The 17,543-nt window shown below is 38.4% G+C and overlaps 1 protein-coding gene across 14 annotated transcripts in view; it reads right to left on the bottom strand.

Annotated features, from left to right (window-relative positions):
- Window positions 1-3,486: 3,486 nt before the first annotated feature.
- NRXN1 (neurexin 1) overlaps window positions 3,487-17,543 on the bottom strand; it is a 672,391-nt gene continuing 658,334 nt past the window's right edge. For all 14 annotated transcript variants that reach the window (XM_008630366.1, XM_017730095.1, XM_008630367.1 and 11 more), the window contains one exon: window positions 3,487-6,878. In XM_008630366.1, the coding sequence (XP_008628588.1) occupies window positions 6,571-6,878 (308 nt within the window). In that variant the 3' untranslated portion in view covers window positions 3,487-6,570. The remainder of the gene's footprint in view (window positions 6,879-17,543) is intronic.

The raw sequence follows: 17,543 nt of genomic DNA, 5'->3' as shown, positions 1-17,543 counted from the left end.
CTGTGAGAGGTTTTCTCTGCCTGGCCTCCTTCCCCAGGCACAGGAAGCCTGAGCTTCTCCTTTTTGGTGTGAAGCACAGGCAGAGAAAGCACTAAAGGAACTGAAGTAACTCCTAATGAAATTCCTGAACTCTCTATGCCACCAACTTTTTGAGAAATACTTTTTTTTTTTCCCCTTTGAGGCATTTGGCAACTCAGAAAAACCTGTGTTTTCTCTGTCTTTGCCAAGCCAGGAACCTAGGGGCAAGTTCCCCGAGCAGTCCTGGTTGTGAGACCCTCACAGCTGAAATTTCCCCCCTTTCTGCAGCCACACCAGACCAGGCTTTGCAGCTCTCATGTCCGCCCTCCTCACACCTGCCCATCTTGGGGGGCTCTCAAGGCCAAGGCAATCCTGAACAGGGTGGAGGTTTCTCACCTGGATCTGCGCCACAGTTTCTCTTTAAGATGGTGCTGAATGTGGTGGGACATCTTTTGGGAGCCATTCAGTGTGCCCCACAACTCAAGCTGCTGTACTATTCCTGGAAGATGTATTTCAATTTCAAAGGGAAAAGGAGGTTTTCTGGAAACAGCTGATCATCTGTTGTGCAGCAGGTGGTTGTGTGGAGCCTGCCCAGTCCCCCAGCTTGGAGGACACCTGAACAGCAATCTGGCCCCTGGTCCTGGAAAAGCCAATGCAGCCCCACAGCGCCAGCCTGTGTTCTGTCAGCTGCATCCCAAACTGTGACTATAATAGAAGTATTTTGCTGTTTATCATCCAATAAATGCTTACTGGCTTTTAGTTGGGCTCACTCATAAGAGTCCAGCCAGTGTGCCAACAGTTATTTTTAGCTGCCCAAATTCCATTTCCCTGTGTTATTTGTTGCAACCAGACTGACACATTCACATTTTGATAGCCTTGCTGTTGGTCCCTGCTTGCTGACAAACAAGCTCATGCCTTTATTGTTTACCAAAAGGATGTTTTTGAGGATTACTGACCTGGATTTCTAAATCTCTCAAGTGTATGCCAGCATGAAATTACTGTCCTTAAAGGCAATTTACTCACTGAAATTCCTGCACCCTTTGAAATAAGTAATTCCCTTAAATAAATTCCTTAAATAAGAAATTCCCTTATATCACCTTTTTTTTTTCCTTAAAAAAAACCCCTCAATATCTACCACAATCAAGCCCGAATGGAGGAGCATTGTCATATGGAAGTCTGTTTGTTCTGAACACAGTGGTCTAAAGCTTCCTCTTGAGGAGAAGCAGAGGGGCAGGCACTGATCTGTTCTCTGTGGTGACCAGTGACAGGACTGGAGGGAGTGGCCTGAAGCTGTGTCAGGGGAGGTTTAGGTTTGATATCAAGAAAAGGTTCTTCACCCAGAGGGTGGCTGGGCACTGGAACGGGCTCTCCAGGGCAGTGATCACAGCACCAAGCCTGAGAGAGTTCAGGAAGCCTTTGGACAACGCTCTCAGGCACATGGTGTGACCCTTGGGGTGTTCTGTGCAAGGCCAGGAGCTGGACTCGATGATCCTGATGGGCCCCTTCCAACCCAGCATATTCTGTGACTGTGAAATGAAGATATTTGTATAGTAGTGAGTGACTGAGAAAGAAAAAGAAAGGGGCCAGACTTTCTTTTCCAGAAGTCAGAGTTGGTGGCTGAAAGGTCAAAGACGTTCAGGAGGAAGAAGCCTCCAAAGTGGTAAAGGACTGGTTGAGCTCTGGCCCTGCATCTCACAAAACTGAGCTCACCTGTATCTTTTCTGGAATTTCTAGTTCAAAGCCCGTGGGGGATGCTTCTGGTTTCATGAAGAGCAGTGACCAACCAAATCAGTTTGAGTCCATCAAGACAAATCAAAGGCTGACAGGCAAGCAATTTTGTCATTCCCAAGCATTTATCAATTTATAAATTGAATTAAATGCAGTGTGGATTTCTCTTTCTCCCCACTCCTGTGAGGGCCAGAAACATTTTAACAGTGACATACTTAGGGACGTTAAAAAAGTGGGGGCTTTAAAATAAAGAAAATAGTCTGCATTCCAAATAAAATTGTATTGACAAGAGTGTCTGACCCAGCACAATGTTTCCAGGCACCTCTAAACAGGCCTGCACTGAACTTAGAAGCAAATTTCTATAATCAATATGAAAATCAGACCCAGAACCCCAATTTAAAACTGTTTTGTTGAACTATAAAGAAGTCACATAGGAGGAATTAACAAACACAATTGTCACTTACAGCCTATGTGTGCTTTATTTCCCTTATTCTAAGTCACATTTGGGGGCGTTGCTTAGTTTTTTTCTGGTTTTTTATCATCTTGTGAAGGTTTTTAGCTACTTGACCACAGTAATGATCGATGATGGAGACCACCACTTATAGTGGCCAGGTAATGATGAATGATGCAGGTACTGAGCAGCCATGAGGATTTTGGTAAAAGGAAGAGCACAGTATAGATGTAAAAAAAAAAAGGAACAAATACTGTGTAGAATTAAAAAGTTTATAATTAAACGTGAGTTGTTGTTGGTTTTGGTTGGGGGTTTTCTTTGTAGTAGTAGTAGTAGTAGAACAAAAATCACTATTGTTACAGGTCCTTCAAATGTATATAAAGCATTTTCCTAAGTGGAATATTCAGTATTTATTTAAGCACACTTACAAGACCTAATCTCAGTATAAAGCAGTTTAGAACTTTCAAAGTGTTTTATACCAATGGAAGATAGGGACTGTTTTTCTCCAGATATTCCTGAGCTGAAATTATCTAAAATACTTCAGTCTGTACGTAATTAGAGCAGATGAATAAATCTCATTGAAGTCAAAAAGCTACTGATGTGATTTAAGAAGATACAAAGTTAAATTCTTTTTGGAGCTTAGATCCAAAAACTTAACTCCATTCCCATTCAGCAGTACATTTAGGCAAGTTTAGACACTTGCTTATATCAATAGGATTAGATGTTTGCTTGAAGTTGCCCATGAATTTAAATGCCATGCTAAGTAGGAAAGCACTTCTGTAATGGATTAGCTACGGCTGAAATTTTGTAATTATTATTTAGGAATGATTTTAAAGACCTGAAATACATTCATTTTCCCATTAATTTTTAAATCATCTTCTAGACAAGAGGAAACATTTTCAGTTTTAACTTTTCATGCCATTACCTTACCCTGCTCCACCTTATTTCCACTACGGAAATGAAAAAGTCGCAAAAAAGGGAGCTCTTTTTTCATACAGAGGGGGAGGGGAACATCAAGTTTCAGTTTTTTGATTAAAAAAAAATACCAGAAAATTTCAAATTAAGCAAGTCTGTGCTAAACCAATTCATTGATGTCATTCATACTTCTCTAACTGGGTCAGTTTAATGCAAGACTTGTAGAAGGTTTTCACTGAAGCGTACAAAGAGCTCTGAGGTCACTTTTTCCTGACATGAATGTCTGCAACTTCATACAATTTACCAGTTTCTTTCACAGCTTCAAGATGAACAGGTACTCACAATCTAAGAGCAAGAGAAGAAACAAGCCAGCATTTGTATTAAGAAACATTTTTATTAACAAAACAGTAAATTCCACTTGCTTAGCATTTCCAATAATGAATAAATTGGCCTTGCAACAAATAAAAAAATTGTAAATATCTATCACAGAAAGCACTATAAGGTTAGGGGCATTGGGCCTCTCTTTGATGTTTTAGGGTTGAAAGTTTCACATGTTATTTAGTGTTTTGTTAAAAAAGGCAACACAATACAGTCATAGAAATGAAGCCATCTCAGTCAAACAAATTAGGTTATTATAGAGAAAGGATCCAATTTCATGTTAGGTAGTTGGTTTATGTCTGTTTGTTTGTTGTTGCTGCTGTTTTTAAACAAAAAGGAATTTTAAATCCACTTGCTGGCATTTCTGATACATCCATAATTGGTTTTTTTGTTAAATTATGAAATTAAAGAGGAAAAAGGAGAACCTTCAGAAACAGTGTTAAAATCGTGTTTGCTTATTTTAATAGTGGCAGATCTTTTTTTTTTTTTTCTTGATGTATGGATTTAGTTAAAGATTAACCTACCAAACTGCCTGGAAGTTGGCCTGACAAGGCTATTTCATTAATGCAATCAATACCAAGCAGAAAAGACCATTTCATCTCGCCCAAATCATATTCTGTCATGTCCAGTCTCCTGCCAACAGATTACTCTCGTTCTTCTCTGTATCTTCAAGCACTGAAACCTGAACACCACCTGGCTTTCAACTTCCTTCCCCCCTCCAGCTGAAGTCTCTTGCTTCCAGCAATGACCTCCAGTAACACTTGTCCCTGCCATTCCCTGAGTACAGCTGTCTTGTAAAGGTGGGAGAAATTATGAGTGCCACAGGTGAACAACAGTCTAAGAAATGAACATCAGATGGATTTTGTGGTTTGTTTCTTTTTTTCATTTTTGCGTAAATGCTAATGAAAATAAAAAGCTGTTTCACAAATGCAACATGACACACCTTGATGTGGTTGGCAAACTTCAAGAGAGGTGTTTTCATGTCAGCTACATGTATTTTTAAAGTGCTCTGACTCCCAGATAGATAGCTGTACCAGTTCCCAACTTTTTTTCATCAGCTACAGTGAGTAACACACAACAAAATATTTTGTGTCTGCTGTTTAAAGCTAATTTTAAATTCCTCCTTCTGGTCTGTAAAGTGTGAATATCTATATCCCTCTCAGGAGGCCTTCTGATGATTTGGTTGATCTCTATTGAACTAACCTCTTTCTGTCTAATGTATTCCCTTTGAACTTCTGTGTAAATAAAATGTTATGCTATGGTTTATTGCTGTGAAACTAACAAAATATTACTAGAAAAAAATTCCAAACTTAACGTGTAAATTACAGCATTACATTTCATGTGTTTAACTACAATGCACTAATGTTTTATATATGCAAGATGAGCTGTGTCACTTTTAAACATAATGAACTTATATCTGTCTGGTTATGATGTCTTGCAATACTAAGCTAAAAATACCTTTTCGTATGTCAAAATGCCCACCATTGAAAAATAATATCGTGCACCTCAAGAGTATTTCCTTTTGGGAGAAAGGGATAAATTCTGCAATAGAATCAGCCTGGATAATTATGTTGGGTATTTTTAGATCTTTTACCACCCAGTGCTGTAGTAGCTGTTGTTCATATAACTGAATGCCAGATAAACACTATATGATACTTCCTAAGATTCTCAAGAAACTCATCATTCTCGTAATTTCTAAGAACAAGGTTTCTGTAAGGCAAACCATGCTCTCCAATAGTGAAGCTTTGACTGGAAGCCAAAGGCCAGTTTAATTCACTAAATATTTAGCTAATTAATGAGTGTATATTTGTAGGAAAATTGGCCATTCTGATCAACTTCATTGATGCATATCAGGAGCAAGAGATGGGGATAGAAGGGAGAAGACAAATTACAGTAGAGATATATTTTTGCTTTCTAGTCCACTTCTTTCATACAAACTACTGAAACTTAATTGCAACATAATAGAGCTGTACAGGTAAGAAAAAAATTAGCTGACTCTTATATACATTCATACACATCCCCCTTAGTATAACCACTACACTGTAAATTAAAAAGAAAAAAAAAAGGGGAAAAAGTCTGGGACAATTTATAATGGCTGCAAAAAAACTGAAGTATGTCTGTTGCTCCAGATGTCATAAAACTCTCTATACCTAGCAACACTTATAACATTGAGTTTACCAAAAATGGCTGAAGAGCAGATATAGTTTGCATTTTCTATACAACAGGCTATAAAACATCACTTATCACAGTCCAGAAAGCACATATAGATGTGTTTTTATATAAACATATGTAATAACATATTAAGCGTGCATGAAAATTTCCCAATGATTGCATCTATGCCCTCTTGTTTTTCTTTTTTTTTTTTTTTTTTTTTTTTTTTTTTTTTTTTTTTTTGTGGAAATGTGCCTTATATTCCAGATTTTTGTTTTTGTTTTTGAAAATAAGGCCTCCGTACTATTTTCCTCACAACCAGAAAGGGGCTTTTTGAAAGTATTTCTACATAAGTCTTCAGAAAAGCCAGCACTTTGTTTCAAAATGCAAGTTTCCAATCACTGCTTCACTGCACCAGACGGCAAACTCTTTATGTTTGCTTGTTGAGTCACCATATATAATGACAGTCTTCTCTGACAATAAGACTAACTTACTTCTCAAGAAAGCGCTAGCACTTTGGCTAAATCCAGAATCATAGGTAGCTTCTTTTTTCTTTTTTTTTTTCCTGTTTTGTTTTTTATAATTTGTATTTTTTTTTCATATTGTGCCTTGATGTTGTAGTAATACTCCTTGCTTTATGAATGCGTGGTGTCATCATTGTCTTTCAGAAACGTTCCAGCAACATAAAGACAGGCAGAGTAAATGAAAACACTGTGGATGTTAGGGAATTTATCAGCTCCTGTTTCTGAAAAACAAGAGCATGAAATGCTTGTTTTTAAAAACAGTCTTTCCTTTCTGATTGCATTCCCTGTCTTTTCTGTTTGTTTGTTTTTGAATGTGCTTCATAAAAAGTAAAGTAAATAAGTTTGTATTATGTCTCAGATAAAATGAAGACTATTTCTATACAAGCGTTCTTTTAGATGTTGAGATCAGACATAGTACTCCTTATCCTTATTTTTCTTGTTTTTGTTGGAACTTTTAGCGCTGTTGGGCTGTTTCTCCTTGATCACAGCCCCATTGGATTGTGCTGAGTTACTGATGTAGTTTCGACTCTCATCTACGTGGTAGGATCCTTCGTCTCGATTCCTGTACTTGTACATGGCATAGAGGAGGATGAGGATGCACAGCGCCGCCGCCGCCACAATCCCAACCACCATGCCCGTTGTGCTGCTGGATTCACGGATCACCTCGGATGAGCCGGGATATTCCCTTCCTCCTCCTGCCCTGGTAGGGTTTGCTGTGGGTAGATAATGAAAGAAGGGAGAGGTTATCATTGGGTTTGCACACCGAGGAGTCACTCATGTCTGCTGCTGCAGTCATGCGTCCTTCTAGCTGCACCCACTGGGCCAGGACAGCCTAGCGATGTACCACCCTCTAACAGTCCAAAACCAGTTAGGGTTGCAGCCCATTCCTTTTTCAGGCTTTTAAGCTAGGAAAATGACAGCAAGAAGCATCTCTTTCTAGCCTTCAAAAGTATAATTTGTCCCAATGTCTTAAGTTAATAGTCCCTAAATAATCTGAAATAACAGGAGTGCCACAATTTAAATGCAGGGACATTAACATCTCAGAGGAAAGGATTTCCTTTTTCTTCTCTTTCTCATTCTCTTTCTTTTTCTCTTTCTTTTTCTCTTTCTTTCTCTTTCTCTCTTTCTCTCTCTTCCTCTCCTTCTGTAAGGAACGAAAAGTGACATTATACTATTTATTGAGAAGGCAGTGATGATAAGACAGAATGGAGGAAAAAAATGGCTGGTAGCAGCCAACAAATTCACTACAAATAAGGTATCCTCACCTCTCCTGTACACTTCCCTCAGCAAGCTTCTCAGTTTCTCCTTTCCTTCTACTATTTTCTTTTCTTTTTTAAAATTAATCGTATTTACACTTAGTACTTCTAGAGAGCTATCCAATCCTACCTTCTCTTTTCTAATTGAGAGTCCTCCTTGAATATGGCTACACTTCAGAGCACTTTTTTACTCAACTTCTCCCATTCCCTCTTTCCATCACTGATGCCATTATCAGATGTTCCTTCAAGGATTGCTTTATGCCCCAAGAAAACCTCTCAAATTGCACAGAGCAAGGACTCAGCCTCCTAAGATCCCACCTCTGAGGCCAGACTCTGGTCTTTTCAGTTGTGATGTGAATAGAACTGACCTATGTCTTCACACTGTAAAATCTTCTTGATAGGAGCTATTGTGTTGTCGGCACATTTTGTCCCCTCACACAGCCATGAGGAATGAAACCCTAATTCCAGGAAGAATTTCTAGATTAAACACTCACAGCACACACAATGCTTTTACATTTTCCACGATCTCCTTTCTTCATTGAATTTTGCAGCAGGAGGGGAGGCAGATCTTTGTATAGAATCACTTTAAGTGGTGGCAGCTGAGATGGGTCTTCTCTAACTTAACAGGTGTCATGGACAAAAATAAAGTGATCTGGATTTATGCAGTATTCCTCTGATTGTACCAGCATTTCCAAACTTCTGAGAGGCTGTGTATCCTCAGCACTGCCAGCCTTGGCTGAGCTCAGGAGAGCCAGGCTGGCTTATGGAAACTGCATTTAAATCATAATGCATGGCTAAGAATTCAATCAGTAAAATACAGATGCTAACTAAAAGTAGTATTAAACACTAGTTTTACAATATATTCATAATGTTAACTTTATCAGGCCTTTCCTACAGGTAGCTTTTTACTGAAGTGTGTTAGAGAATTGTCTTGCTCAAAGTCCACAAAAGCACACTATGCCCCATAGTCACTTTTTTTTTTTGCACTGTAAAGGCCTAATAGGAAGATGATGATTTTAAGGATGCTACATTAAAGGTAATGCCAGCCAAACTATCAATGCTGGTCAAAGAATTGCAACAAGTTTGGACCACCAGAACTGAAAGCAGCCACCAGCTACAGACATCTACAACTGGCCTATGAATAATAAAATATAGCAAAATAGCCACAACCCCCAAAAAGAATAAGTTCCTTCTCCGTCTTGGTATTACTCGTCATTTATTTGTTGGTGATTTGTGTTCTTACTGCTGAAACACCACTTCCTGGCAGTTATTTCAAATAGATTTAAAGAAGCTGACATTTTGTTTGGCTGAAAGAACAGAGGCAAAACTGTAAGTTTCAAAAAAACCCGTACCAAATAGTATTTTAACTTGTTTTTTATTCTTCTGAATGTTCATAGTTGTTATGAGTTGGTGCAATTGGTATTTTCTATGGCTTCAGAAGAGATCTTGAAGTTTCACTTCAGAAGGTTTTAAGATTTTTTTGTCATTTCAGGGTAGATGCCACCCTACTAAGAAAGGTGCCCTGTTCCAAAGTAGTCAGTGACTGTTTTAGATCCTGTTTGTTCATTGTAACTATTGTAGAAAATGGAAATTCTTTTACACCTAGGGTGTCATTTACTGTTTTACAAGAGACGATGCATTGTGTGCTGAACAAAGACTGAGTATTTCCATAGTGAATGAAAATGAGACAAAGTCTTATCATACTGCATGTGATTTCAGGAAATTAATTTCTGTCTGAGAAATAATAGAAACCACTGAATACACTGTCAATACTTGATGGATTAACAGCTGCTCTTTCTCTTTAAGATACATACATTTGGGCCAAATACTGTCAACTATCTTTACAATTAATGCCTACTAAATGACACTTAACAGCTTGCTCAGAGGAAAACATTCTAATATTGCAACCTAAAAGACAGATTTAAGGTATATTTTTCAGTGTTACCTAAATTCCTGCCTCTCACCTGATGGCTTCCTTTTATTTTAAGAATGTTTTCACAATTATCTCATTTAACCCATCTGTCTGAGAAATATTCAACCACTACATTAATGTTATTTAAACTTATACCATTTCAAAGCATCTGTTGTTGCATTTGTTTGGACTTCTGGAAAAGGAGCAGTTCAGCAAGGAAAAGGACTTCTTGCTATTTTTGTTCCATTTACATTAAAATATGCTTTTAACCTAGCAGGGCCTCTCCAGACAAATGAAGGAAGAGGAAATAGGAAAGTTTTACAAAGTGTATAGGTTTGTCTGTGAGCACTTTAGATAGGAACAGCTAATGGAATACCCACCAAAGCAAAATCCTATTCTGAGACAGGGAGGAAAGGGCCACTGGAAAAAAAACCAGCCTTAATTTCTTCTGAAATCTATATAATAAATAAACCCACATCCATAACATTGCTGAAACAGCTGCCTTCTATTTAAGCAGTACCTTTGTTTGACTAAGACTGGAGACAATTCCAAGGGGAATTTACCTGGATTTTTTTTCCCTGCAAGACAGGAACTATTGCAAGGGATGGCAGATGATCTCAATGGAGAGCAAATGAAGATGTTAAGTTTACAGAAATCATGGTCTTTGTCTCCCAACTCTTTGGGAAAACTGGATGCAGTTTTATTCCCAGCATTTTGGTAGCTGGACCAGGGAGAGCCACTGGCTCCTGGCACAGCAGCAGAGGTGTGTCTGCAGGTAACCTTGTCTGCCACTCAGCTGCAGTCACTGCTAGGGTCTGCAGCACAAAAAAGATACCAACTTCATCCTAGACATCTTACTGTAAATGAGAACTGAAATACCTTATTGGAGTATGTCAAGATTAAATGTCATAAAATATTACTCTGATTTTTAAGAGTAAAAAGTCGTCTCAAAAATACCCCAAAATCCTAACCCTGAAACGACATATTTATTAAAATGATAAATTGAGGTTGGTTTGATTAGGAACAAGACAAAATCATAAAGGCACTAAATATGCTCAAACCTTGCCATAACAGTGAGAGGAAATGAATGTCATCTTGTGGTGCAAGGATTCCTTCTTGAAACAACTTCTCTGATGCACAGCTCTTCCTCTCAACAGCACACAACCAGTGTTTTTGGATTGCCTCAAAGACCATCTTAGAAAAGACTGATTTCTAAAAGCCTCTTCTACCATTTATGAAAGACTTTGCATGAAATAATAGCAACTGAGCACAGTTTTACACTGTGTAATAATGGATTAGAAAGTTGTTGTTCTTGACTGTATTTCTAAGTGGTTTAAAATTTAGAGGGGAAAAAAATCTAACTAGTTTCAGTGTCCAGTTTTCATTAATACTGTGAAAAGAAAATTGGAATTGCAGGTTCCCATGGTGTTTGTGAATTGAAATTAGCAGACTGAAAAACAAAACAAAACAAGACAAAAAGACCCCAAACCTGTTTTCTTTACATTTATGCCTTCCCACAAACTGTGAATAGGAAATTACTCACAAGACAGAAATGTTTAACTACTGCATTTGCAATGAGGCATGAAGGCAATTATTTAGGGGACACGTATTAATTTTCACTCTGTGTGCTATCATTGTAGACCTGTTTGCGGTCAATTTTCTGCAGCACTTTTGGATTCTGGTGAACTGGTTTCTGAGCTCACTGCAATTTCAGCACCTCTTTACAACAAATACCTCTGAAAAACGAACCCCAGTGCTTCCTCTGCAGAACAGGTAGGGAGGATGCAGCCCAGCTTCAAAACCAGTATGAAGGTCTGCTGTAAACTTGTGTTCAAAGGAAAATTTTTAAGGTATCTGTTCTACTCTTTGGTGTGCAAACCCAGGATATAATGCATTAAAATACCTCTGAAGTGACATCAACTAACTTAGCTTGTTATAAAAATAGTCTAGCAGCATCCACAGCTAAAAAGGTTGCTTTGCCAAGAAGCTAAACATTCTCTCTGCGCTGAGTAGAGTGCTTCTTTCCAAGTGTAATGATTTGTCATATATCGACTTCAAATCATTTACAAATCCTACCAACTCCTTAGGACTGCAGGCTTTGCAAGTACCTTCTTTTCCCCCTGTGGTTGAGAGGTGGAAGGCAGTTTTCTCAACCTTTTAAAATGCCATCATAAGTCTAAGGGGAAATAGGTTAGTTGGTTGTACAGAGCCAATTGATGGAGCATATCAAATCAATGGGGTTTATGAGTTACTGTGCTCTGCAGATCTGAGGGGAATATTTTCACAGTTTTATAAGAAGATTTTGTGAAAATATTTTCCACAAAACTAAATTTAATTTTAGCCAAAATGGAAAATGTAAACCAATATATCACTTAATGTTTTTAGCAGCCTTCATCCCTGTGGTCTTACCCTTTTTATTAGTATATTTTAACATTTTCAGTTGCATTGCTCCTCTTTTAGTATTCCTTCCCTCCAAACAAGGATTCTTTCTCCTTTTACCAGTTCAGGTGTCCTATCTCTCCCCACTGCTACTTGAACCTCTGCTTCTTTATTTTCTATGTGAAGTAATTTTCCTGGTTTTGTGCATGTTCTGAGAAATCTTTGGTAATTTGGTAGTTTATTTCAGAAGTTTTGACTGACTAACAGAGTCAGTAGCTAGTCTATATTTTAAATTAAAGTTTTCCTAAGTTGGAAGAATAAAAAAAGCTTTTGCAAATAAGATAACATAAGGAAGACAAACCAGAAATATTACACTACTGACAGCATGTTTTCAAGCTAGAGCTAAGTTGCTGTAATTGTGGGCCACCAGTTCAGACAGCTAAACTGGGATCATTTGCTTGGTGAGTTGCCTGCAGCTCTTGCTCCCTAAAGACTCGGAGGAACACCAGTGTTAAAGCAAGAAAAGAGCAGGGGCACTGGAAACATAAATTTTTGGTGGCAGCTAACTGTAAGATTGGCTTCATTGGACCAGAACTTACTGTGCTAGCAACAGTGACATTTGGGCTCCACTGACTTTGGGAAAAGTTTTGCTATGAGCTTTGCCAGATCAAGGTTTTATTGCTTGCTATCTTTAGCATTGTCATCTCATTAAAGAAGAAGGCAAAAAATTCCAAACCTCCTCATCTAAGAACCAGTTTCAGCAGGGGATCATTTGCTTGGTGAGTTGCCTGCAGCTCTTGCTCCCTAAAGACTCGGAGGAACACCAGTGTTAAAGCAAGAAAAGAGCAGGGGCACTGGAAACATAAATTTTTGGTGGCAGCTAACTGTAAGATTGGCTTCATTGGACCAGAACTTACTGTGCTAGCAACAGTGACATTTGGGCTCCACTGACTTTGGGAAAAGTTTTGCTATGAGCTTTGCCAGATCAAGGTTTTATTGCTTGCTATCTTTAGCATTGTCATCTCATTAAAGAAGAAGGCAAAAAATTCCAAACCTCCTCATCTAAGAACCAGTTTCAGCAGGTGAATACCATAATGTAGTTGTAAAGCGTGAGGAATCTGCTGGCTTGGCCTGCAGAGCGTGGAATGATTCTTGCTCATGAAATGAGCTGGAGGCGCAGACACCCACATTCATCTCACAACTGTGGGTGATTCCCTGATTTTCCTCCTTCACTGAGCAGCTACTACATGAAGAGATAAATGTCTACGCCACAAACATTGTATATATCTGGCTTGAATGTTGAAGCTGAAAGCACACTGCATTCAATTTGTTCCAAATACTGTCATCAAGTCAGACCCATTACTGACAAAATTGATAATATGCCTGGGAAAAGAAGGGGCCTGGCTTTCAAGACATCCAGAATATCCATGCACACACACTGGGAATGCAACTGCTATAAATACTGAACTACACCCCCTACCCAAAGGCTCAGATTCAACATGCAGATACAGCTACGCTTGTTCAGCCTGAATCCTATTACTGCCTAAACCTTATATGCTTCTCTGGGAGTGGGAAGAGAAAGACAAATGGAATTACAAATGGATATAAGTTACATTTGATGTAATTAATGTTCTTTTTCTCCTGATAAAATTATTAAAATTAATAAGACCGCCTTGTTTTTCTTTGCTTCTCTCATCATAGAGAAAACAATTAAAACAATTATTATAAAACAATTATGGTGTCTCTGATGTTAGCACAAGGGAAAAAAGTTTGAGATATCTATAAAACTTTGTTTCATTTCAAAATGTAATTCTTGTGTTTTCACTTCTTTCATCTTTCATTTGTCCCTTTTCTGAAACTTTTTAAAGGGTACAATATATGATGCATTCTAGATCTGAATCTACTATTTAAGCCAGTTCACGTTTAAACCATCAAAGTCCCAGAGCTAGACCATAGCCCTTAACCTCAGGAGAAGTGCTGGTTTTGAAATGTCAACACAGCAGAACAAGGTTTCATTCAGTTCTTTATATAGTCAGAAGGAGATAGCCTAAGGTTAGACTATTTCAGGTACATGCATCCTCATTACAGGTTACTTTTGCCTTGAATTTTTCCTGCTTCCATTTATGAGCAATATCCTTGGAGAATACCTAGTTCTCATCTTGTCAGCCTTTGCCTGACACTTTGCAGGCTGTCAAATTACACTACTCACACACTACAATACCCCAGTGCTTCTGCACAGGTTTAAATTAGCTGTGAGCAAGGGGTTGGAAATTAGTAGCAGCAGCCTTAGTGCTAGGTGTGCAAGAGCTAATGGGTATTCACACTGGGCTGACTGCTAGAAAACACCAGCAAGAAGTTTACAATTTGTTCTTGTTTCCCTTGTCTGGCAGAGGCGTCAGCAAAACCAGTTTGCTGCCAGCAGTCTGCTAGCATGGTTACTGGTTTGAGAAGCTGCTGCTGGCATGCACCAACTACACTAGAACGCCATATTAAGTGCATTTATCAGGTGTTGGAAATTTCCTGTAGAATTTGAAAGACCTGATTTACCACCTCATTGCTCAAATCTGGTCTGAGAAAGCTTTGGCATAGAAATTGAGCAATACAATGCTAACTCAGGCCAGTATTTTGTCTATAAACCCCCTACCTTTGCAAATTATTGTCTCTCTTCGTCTACATTTTTCATCAAAAGAAGGATGAAAAATAGTCCTAAGGAAAAGTGCCTTTTTTTTCATAAAAAGGAGAAATTCATTGCATATGCATTACAAAGCTACAAGAAACAGTTTCAGTATAGTGTCCAAAATACAGTATGCAAGAAATTGTATGCACTAGATGTAGCAAATCAAGCCAGAATGAAGTGTAGCTCAAGGAAAACAATGAGGTTGCATCAATCAAGGCACCAGTAGCACACAGTCTAATTTCAAACAAACTAGAACTCATTTATTTATTCAACAGTCTATGTGCAGTCTTGATCCTAAGTTTAAGCTTGATTTAAAGGACCGGTTTTTAGGATTATACACTTTAATTTAGGATTTTCAAGCAGAGTGACGTGAAAATTAATGGAACTTGTTCCCGATCCAATCATGTCTCTACTTCATCCTGGTGTAAGTAAATCCTCTGCCTTTCCAAAATTCCTTATTGAATCAGAAAAAAAGAGGTTTAGTCAAGTCAGCAAATGACTTGCCTGTTTCTGAAAACCTCAGTGTTGCAATTACTAACTTACTTATTTTACGCATTTTTCACCCAATATCAGAGTGTGAAGTTCACTTGTGGAAAATGTTTTTGAGAGTTCACACAATCCATATTTGGCCTTATTTCATTGTTATCAGTAAATATATTGTGTTTTTCAGTTCTGTGAATCTTTGGTTCCAGATTAAAAAGATCTACACCTTTTTTGAAAATGGTGGAAACTTCTCATAGTGAACACTGTCAGAGAACACAAATCTATATTTCTGTGGCTAACAACTAAGAATCACAAAAGGTTTAGAACTGCCTAGAACCTATTTTCATGACCTAATGATATATGCACAGCCCTCGGAGTTTAATGTGTTTTATTACTGAAAATCTTGAATACCAGGCTTGAAAACCATGTCTGCTTTATTGAGGAGAGCATAGACATAGATCTAATCTCAATTTTTTTGTTTTCTGACAAAGCCACTGCACTCACAGATAATTAATTTTTAAGGTCTGTGTAATACCTTATCTGTAAGACAGGTTCTTATTTTGGGAATATCAAAAAGAATAGGTCAAGCAACCTTTCATATGCAAGCAACAGTTTTTCCTGCAAATTTTTCTGGGGAAAATCAGGAAGGTAAGTCCTCAAGTTGAATTAAAGGACATGATATTCCTGGACATTTCACTGAAATGTCTAGGGAATGTTCTAGCACTGAAAAATCGAAGGAATTCCTCTGAAGTCAGTGGGTTTGTGAATGAGTGATGGGGAGGGCCTGGCTTGCTTCTCTACGTCATGTCCCAGTCCCGGTACTGCAGAAGCATCTTGGCTTCAGCTTTGCCTGTAAATACCTTCAGAACTGACTCACTAGCTGTCTTTTACATCTTTAAAAGAAAGAAAAATAACAGACTCCTCTTTCTTCAGCCACTCCTTCAGGTGCATTGAGTAATGTGCCCACTTTCCTTGAATTATTGTTCATAAAATGAGTACATTTCTTGAAACTATTTGAAACATTGCCACCTGGTTTTGTCTGTGCTGTGGAGATGTCTAACTCTAAACCGCTGAACATGTAACAGCAGGACTAACAACTGTCACTTAATAAATTTCTCTGCCTTTTCTGTGTATGACTGAAGCATGAAATAAAGCTTTAGGTGCTTCCACACAAATAATAACCCCAGTGTTTGCCCTGTGAATGTTTGCTAGCTGGGATTAAACCACAGCAGCCATTCTTGTATAATTCTTCTGCATGTTATAGAAGCGAGAAGACCCAGCTTTAGCAAGGATATGTGTGGAATATGAATGCACCCTCAAAGTTCACACCCAAGGAAGACCATTCATCATTTATGCACCAGCAGAGAAGGTCTTGTGCAAGTTAGCAAAGAGCTTTGTGTGATTCATAGCGATCTGATGTCAATATTTCTTACCAGCCATAGAGCACAGTGAGCTGCTGGTGTTGCACTGCTGGAAAACCATTGTGTGCAGGAAAAAAGCCAGCTCCCCAGTATCTATCTATATTCTTCCTTCTGACACTGGGAATGTATGAAAATCCCAAGGACTGGTTAGAAACCTACAGTTTTACTCAGTATTCCCAAGTTTCTGTGGCATGGCTGGCAAAGAGTAGAGGCTGGCATTGCCACAAGGGACCAATCATGATTTTTAACCTCACTTTATCAGATAATTTAGGAAAAAATATTTTTGATCAAATTGACATTAGAAGTGTCATATTTTTAATTCACTGTGACAAGCACTAGGACCTCAGCCTATTGTGACCTCTAGTTCAGCTCACAGTAAAATTATTTGGAAAAATGCTGCATTTACTTTCTGTTCCTCTGGAGAAGGCTTTATGATTTATATTAAAAAAAATTAAATAAACTTAACAGGTATTTTAACTTCAATTGAAGGAAGATTAATCTATATCTTAATCCCCTCAGTTCTTTTATGCATAGCCACGGTAAATGATAACATTTGGAAAGTTTGTAAATAAAGCCTAATTTTCTCCCTGCAGTGGCTTATACAGAGATGTCTATGTGTATTGCAGCTAAACATTTTAAAAGTCTGGTTCAGGACAATCCAGTGATCTTTCTGGTACTGGAAATGCATATAGAACTACAGGATAATTGGACTGAGGCACAAATATTCCCTTTATGTCTCGAGCCATAATGAACACAGTAGCCCTATGAACTAACTGTAATTTTATTTTTCTTTGTTTCAGCTTCTTGCACAATGAATTCCATGAAGAGCATTAAATAGGGCACTTGCAGTGATGTATAAATTATAGGAGTCACTTCACCTCCTACTGCAATGTTATCTTGCTGCCAGATGCACCAGGAATACAGTGCAGTAATTCGTGACAGGAAAAGAAAGCAAAACTTCTAGTAATGAGCATAAAACACTCACAATCCATATTTCACAGCTCTGCCTGTCAGAAAAACAGGTGTCAATGCTGGGACCAAACCTAAACCATCACAAGGTGGCTGAGAACATAGGGTTCTGAGCCATCTCATCTATCCAACACATGTTGTCACAGAGAAGAGGACATACACGTGTAGGAAGCAGTTTGCATGCAAAGCCCCACACTGTTCTGCTCCCAGGACAAAGCCTTCCCCAAAGCAGTGACTGATCTGTAAGAGCCATCTCCAGCAGTGACTTGTTCACTCTCTAG

This window comes from Corvus brachyrhynchos, unplaced genomic scaffold (genome assembly GCF_000691975.1).
Source record: "Corvus brachyrhynchos isolate BGI_N302 unplaced genomic scaffold, ASM69197v1 scaffold101, whole genome shotgun sequence".
Lineage (NCBI taxonomy): Eukaryota > Metazoa > Chordata > Aves > Passeriformes > Corvidae > Corvus > Corvus brachyrhynchos.
This window is presented reverse-complemented; position numbering and strand designations above follow the sequence as displayed.